Source organism: Helobdella robusta, assembly GCF_000326865.2.
Source record: "Helobdella robusta unplaced genomic scaffold HELROscaffold_33, whole genome shotgun sequence".
Classification (NCBI taxonomy): Eukaryota; Metazoa; Annelida; class Clitellata; order Rhynchobdellida; family Glossiphoniidae; genus Helobdella; species Helobdella robusta.
In genome coordinates this window covers 1,006,484-1,013,373 of record NW_008704623.1, presented here as the reverse complement: position 1 = coordinate 1,013,373, position 6,890 = coordinate 1,006,484, and the positions used below count along the sequence as shown (strand labels likewise).

The following is a 6,890-nucleotide window of genomic DNA, read 5'->3' as shown; positions in this document are numbered from 1 at the left end:
TCCCCCACACACACACACCTGGTCATGGCTCTCAGCGTATGAAATGTGTTTCTCTCCATGTCTCCTGTTGGTCAGTGTGTGGACGATGTCACCCATGTTCCAGTGATCATCTTGCTGCTCCTTCAGTAGCTGATGTTGATAGCAAGAATAAGGATCAATCAATCAATCAATCAATCAATCAATCAATCAATCAATCAATCAATCAATCAATCAATCAATCAATCAATCAATCAATCAATCAATCAATCAACCAACCAATCCATCAATCAACCAGCCAGCCAACCAACCAATCAACAAAATATTTAACAACTTATTAGCTGACCAATTCACTAACCTTAATCCACTTGTCGGGAATAGCCATGGCCAGCCTGTAATCGAACCCGGTCCCTCCTTCGTCGACCGGTCTGCAGAGTGCTGGCATGCCCGAAACTTCCTGATGAAGATGACGACGACGATGACGACGATAGTAATAACTTTACCATAATTAATTAGCAAAGTAACATAATTAAAAATTAAAAATAATTAGATAAACGGTTTAATAAATGAATTAATAAATGAATGAGTGAATAAATAAATGAATGAGTGAACGAATGAATGAGTGAATGAATGAATGAACGAATGAATGGGTGAATGAATGAACGAATGAATGAGTGAATGAATGAACAAATCAATGAGTGAATAAACAAGTGAATTAAATGGTCACAATCATAAATTAACCTCTGCTATGGTAATAATAAAAGGGTAAGTTGTATGCAGCATATGATTGGCCAGCATGAGGTAGACAAGGGATTCCGTGTCCGTATTCATACCGAAATATTCGTCGTAATGACCGCTAAATCCGGTTCCTAAGTGGATGAGTGAGTGAATGATTGATTGATTGAGTGGATGAATGAATGAATGAGTGAATGAATGGATGGATGAATGAATAAATGGATGAATGAAAGAATGAATGAACGAATAAATGAATGAATTAATTAATAGATAGATTGATTAAAAAAATAGCTAGTCTATAGATTGTATGATTGTTGGCGGACTGATTAACTAATTAATCAATTAATCAACCAACCGTCCAACCAACCAGCTTAGCCAATCACCAACCGACCGACCAACCAACCAATCAACCAGTCAACCAACCGTCCAACCAACCAACCAGCCTAGCCAATCACCAACCGACCGACCAACCAACCAATCAACCAGTCAACCAACCGCCCAACCAACCAATCACCAACGGACCAACCAACCGACCAACCCATGCCATGGTGATGGTAGAGCATTGAAGTAGCACCGTCAAATCTGAATCCGTCGAACTGATACTCCTCCACCCACCATCTCAAATTCGACAGCAAAAAACGTAGAACCTCCCACCTAATGAAAAAAAATAAAAATATACACTTGAATAATAATTTCAGAATTAATAATTATAATAAATTAATAAATAAATAATATAATATATATAAACAATATATGAACGTAAAATAAACATTACTGTTGACAATATATCCTCACACACACACGCACACGCGCGCGCACACTACACACACATACAACACACACACAAATACACACAACACGCACACACATACACAAACACATAAACCAGAAATCATCAAACTTCTTAAATCATCAAACATCAGAAACCATAATCAAGAAATCATAAAAACATCATAAAAGAAGCATTCGTAACGAACACACACACGCACACAGACACACACAAACACATGCACACACACACAAACTCACTCAGTGTAATTAAACAATCTAGAATCCCAGAGATTATGAAAGCCTCTACTGTTATCATGGAAATAGCAACCGTTGGTACCATCAAATTGGTTCAGTCCGTCCGCGGAGTTCTTAGAGGCGTGGCTGTGCACAACATCCAGAAGAACCACCAATCCCATTCCGTGTGCCGCGTCTATCAACTCTTTCAAGTCGTCCGGAGGTCCGTAGCGGCTGTTTGTGGTGTTGGATTGATGGGTGGGTTGTTTGTGGTGTTGGATTGATGGGTGGGTTGTTTGTGGTGTTGGATTGATAGGTGGGTTGTTTGTGGTGTTGGATTGATGGGTAGGTGGGTTGTTTGTGGTGTTGAATTGATGGGTGGGCGGATGTTTGTGGTGCAGTTCAATTTGTTTGTTTGTTTGTTCGCTCGTTCGTTTATTCATTCGTTCACTTGTTCATTCATTCACGTTCATATATTTAATTAGTTACTCATTCAAATATCCCGAGATATATTTTCAGTTAATCAATTTATTAATTCATTCACTCATCTACTCCCTTATCCAATCACACTTTTTAATCCATCGATTAATTCTATAATCCCACTCATTCAATCTAACCATTCTTTCATCCACTCACTCACTCACTCACTCACTCACTCACTCACTCACTCACTCACTCACTCACTCACTCACTCACTCATCACATCTTCATCCATCCACCCATCCATTCATCCATCCATCCGTCCATCCATCCATCCATCCATCCATTCATCTATCCATCCATCTATCTGACCTGGATGCAGCGAAAAAGCTGGTGACCTGATAGCCGAATGACCCGTAGTAGGCGTGTTCCATAATGGCCATCAATTGTATGGAGTTGTAACCTTAACAATCATCATCATCATCACCATCGTCATCATCATCATCCTAGTCGTTATCATCATCATCACCATCATCGTCATCATCATCATCATCCTAGTCGCTATCATCATCATCATCGTTGTCATCATCATCATCACCACCATCGTTATCACCATTAACATCAGTGTTGTTATCATCATGAACATCAGTGTCATCATCATCAGTGTTGTTATAATCACCATCATTCATCATCATTGTCATCATCATCAGTGTTGTTATCATCACCATCATCATCGTCGTCGTCATCACTGACCTAATTTCTTAATCCTGGGTAGCACGTCCAGTGTAAAATGTTTGTACGTGGATACTTTCCCCTCCCACGAGGCAATACCCACATGGGATTCGTAGATCCTCAGACAGCTCGGCTTGGCTGGTCGCGCGTTTTTGAAGATGTACTTCTGTTAATATGATATGATTGGTTGGTTTTTTGGTTGATTGATTGACTGAGTGATTGACTGATTGATTGACTGATTGATTGAATGAGTGACTAATTGATTGAGTGATTGACTGATTGATTGAATGACTGATTGATTGATTGAATGAGTGACTGATTGATTGAGTGATTGACTGATTGATTGAGTGATTGACTGATTGATTGAATGACTGGTTGGTTAGTTCGTTGATTGATTGATTGATTGTAGAGTGAGAATGAGAACGGGAATTGCGGAAATCCCACGGGATTTCCATGGGAATTGGTAAAATTTAATTTTCGGAAATGGGAATTATAGGGAATAAGGAATCGCAGTTTGGGAATCAAGAATGACAAGCGGGAATGGGTAAAAATGACATCTACCTGCGAAAATGAAAGCCAATATATATATATATATATATATATTTAAACAACAACAAATCCTCAACAACAAGCCTCAACAACAACAAACGACATCAACAACAAGCAACAACATCAAACCCCAACAACAAACAACAACAACATCAACAACAAACAACAACATCAACAACATCAAACCCCAACAACAAACAACAACAACAAACAAACAACAAACAACAACAACCTCAACAACAACAACAACATCAACAACAAACCTGCGGAGGATTCCAAAACTTCTGCTCGTATACAACAGCCTTCTCAGTCCTCGTGACGTAACTAGCCCATGGCGAAATGCGGTCAATATGGCGGCCGTCACGTGTGGCCACACGTAACTAGGTAACCCAATTAACGAATAATAATTATTATAATAATAATAATAACTTTTTACAACACCATTCTAGTAGTATTTTTTAGATGTATCAAAAGAACAAAGAACAGACGGTGCATGTAACTCAGCGTATCACACACATTGCATGCGATAGAATCACTCTGCTTTTGAACCCAGTCCCCGCGACACCATACCAGCGAAACAGGCACCTTAAAACCATTGCCTTATCGAGTCAGCCAGTGAGTTGAAGCAGCAAGACAACGATCTCCAGTGTTTGTAATGGAGAATGATGGTTAACCCAAAAAATTAAATATAAATATTTCGCAAAGAATTTGTATAGCGCTTCTTAAGTAAACTCATAAGAAGCGCTATAAAAATTCTACAATACAATACAATACACTACACTACAATACAATACAATTTTGAAACCTTAACAATACTATTGTGCGGAATTCTAGGCACAACTGAATTTGTCTCTTGGTTGACAATAGGTGGTAGGGTAAGTTCATATTTGCCGTAGCCAATATTCTTGAATTCATATTGGTTGTCGGTCCATTGGTCTGATGTTATGATGGGTTGGTGTTTCAGTTCTTTTGTTTTGTGTGTGCGTTTGTGTGCGTGTGGGTGATGTGTGATTTCGTTGATGTGTGTGTGTAGTGTGTGTGTAGTGTGTGTGTGTGTGGAAAGAAGAAAGAGAGAGAGAGAGAGAGAGAGAGAGAGAGAGAGAGAGAGAAAGAGATGAAATGTGTAGTTTTGTTTGTTGTTGTGCATGTATGTACGTGTATGTGTGTCGGTGTTGTTTCGTTGCAAAGTCATCGTTTAATTTTATTGTCATCGTCGTGTTAAAAATGAGAGAGTTCGTTTGGTTAGGTTTTCGATTAGAGTTCACCACAAACATTTTTAACAATAATAATAAGTTGTGGAGACATTTATAACAGCAAATAACGAAAAGAATGTTAATATATACAGTACAAATAAATTAATGAACGAATGGCAGTGGCAAGAAACATAAACGAATTTCTCACGTTTGTTGGTAAAGTGGATAAAAAAAAATTTGTAAAAAAAATTACCATCGTCACCATCATCATTATCATTATCGTCATCACCATCATTATCATCGTCGTCATCATCATTAGAATCATCATCATCGTCGTCACATTTTCAGAACGGATGACATATTGCAGAAGACATTATAATTGAAGAGCGTCAAAAATACCCGCATTGATTAACAAGTTAGTTATTATACGGTCAATTAATTAATCAAATAATCAATTAAACGGTACATTGTTCGTTCGTTTACGCGTTCATCAATTTGTTCGTCCGTTCGTTCGTTCGTTCGTTTGTTCGTCCGTAAGTTCGTTCGTTCATTGCAAACATTGAATGGGAGAGAGAAAATATAAAAGAAAATATAAGTTTAAAATTATAAGTCCTCTAATAGGTTAATTAATCATAGATTAGTTAGTTAGTTAATTATATTATATTAGTTAATTAGTTAGTTAATTATAGAGATAGTATTACTTAATAATACTAATAATAACAATACTTTTATTGATATTAATATTATTATTATTGTTTTATGTAAATATTAACTTTATTAATACGATTTTCACAGTTCATTATTAATGTTATGAGTAAAATGTATAACTATAACTAAGGAGTTAATGGCAGATTGAATCAAACTTGAAAACATTTAAAAATAAATTGTGAACAAATGAAATTTAAACATTAGTAAACCAATAAATTTTGAGCTCTATCTATATAGCACTGTCAAAATTATAATCATTATTAGCAATATCGTCATCTTTCATCATTATTATCATCATCTTCATCATCGTCGTCATCATATTTATAAACATTAACAATATTTTGAAAACATTATTTAAAAACTACATATAACTAACGGTAAAAGTAAATTTAGTAAAAACAGGGAAATTGAAGTTAAATCAGAAAAAAAAATGATCAGACCAAACTTTTAACAATAACAAACATTAAAAAAACAATTTTATTAAAATTCCATTAAAAAAAACAAAGAAATGAAACAAAAACCATAAACAGAACAGTGAACCTAATCAATAATAAACTGATCCTTACTACAAAACCCTAACTTTAACTCACTGAATTCTCCCCAAAGGAAGAGACCTGTGGCTCCAGGGCACCATTCCTTCCATGTTATGGTCCCATCTGAGTGTGCGTGAACTCCGAATTCTTCGTAGGAACGTGTGAATTTGTCAATGCCACCAGGTTCATTCGTTTCAATTCTTTGAAGTAGTGTTCTGAATTCTCTGTAGCTAATGAGTCGATGTAGGGAGTTTTTTTTTAGAGAATTTGTGAATGTTTAAATTAATATTACAATGTGATTATTTGATTAAATGAAATTAATTCATCATTCATCTAAAATACAATTCACCATTCATATAAAATATAAATGATAAATTGCGGTTTACAATCTTTAAACTTATTTATCTTAGGTAAATTATTTATTTATTTAAGCTAAGAAAACTTATTATGAATCTCATATGACAGATAATAATCTCATAATATCATTTATATTTTTATAAAAATCAAATTATATTTAAATTAATTACGATTAAGATTGCTTAAGCCAGCAGAAATTATTCACTGAAAAGAACAATTTTGTTTGGTTTATTTTATTCAAAAGTACGTAATAAAAATAAACTTATTTATTTTATTGATGAATATTAAAATATTAGGTCATGTCATTTAAATAAGGTGACCTCAAAAAATAGTCAAAAAATAAATAGCCCCAAAATGCAATAGTTTGAAAATAAAATAAATTAAATTATGATGTTTATAACAGTTGTCCCTAATCTAATCCCTAACTAACTAAACCAAAACAGATGCTACAATTTCACAAACTTTACATGACCCCAAAGTGCAGGTCACTGACACCACAAAATAAAATACTTAAAATTCCGTGTATCACTAATGATTGCTATCCTAACCGTCGTTCTATTTCTTTTCTGTAATTCTTTAGATAGCAATCCACATCAAAAAGACGACTTAGTTGCGGTACGACCGCATTTACGTCGCCATTGTCGTCCCCGTGTTCGCTACTTTCATTCAAAACATTTGACAT

The 6,890-nt window shown here is 35.2% G+C and overlaps 1 protein-coding gene across 1 annotated transcript in view; it reads right to left on the bottom strand.

Moving 5' to 3' along the window:
• HELRODRAFT_112986 (hypothetical protein) overlaps positions 1–6,890 on the bottom strand; it is a gene marked incomplete at its 5' end in the record, with an annotated part of 8,742 nt that extends 1,852 nt beyond the window's left edge. Inside the window, 11 exons of the mRNA XM_009022778.1 lie at positions 19–129; positions 335–433; positions 718–845; positions 1,250–1,365; positions 1,741–1,950; positions 2,509–2,599; positions 2,890–3,034; positions 3,681–3,797; positions 4,223–4,353; positions 5,909–6,081; positions 6,757–6,890. Of these exons, the coding sequence (XP_009021026.1) occupies positions 19–129; positions 335–433; positions 718–845; positions 1,250–1,365; positions 1,741–1,950; positions 2,509–2,599; positions 2,890–3,034; positions 3,681–3,797; positions 4,223–4,353; positions 5,909–6,081; positions 6,757–6,890 (1,455 nt within the window). The remainder of the gene's footprint in view (positions 1–18; positions 130–334; positions 434–717; positions 846–1,249; positions 1,366–1,740; positions 1,951–2,508; positions 2,600–2,889; positions 3,035–3,680; positions 3,798–4,222; positions 4,354–5,908; positions 6,082–6,756) is intronic.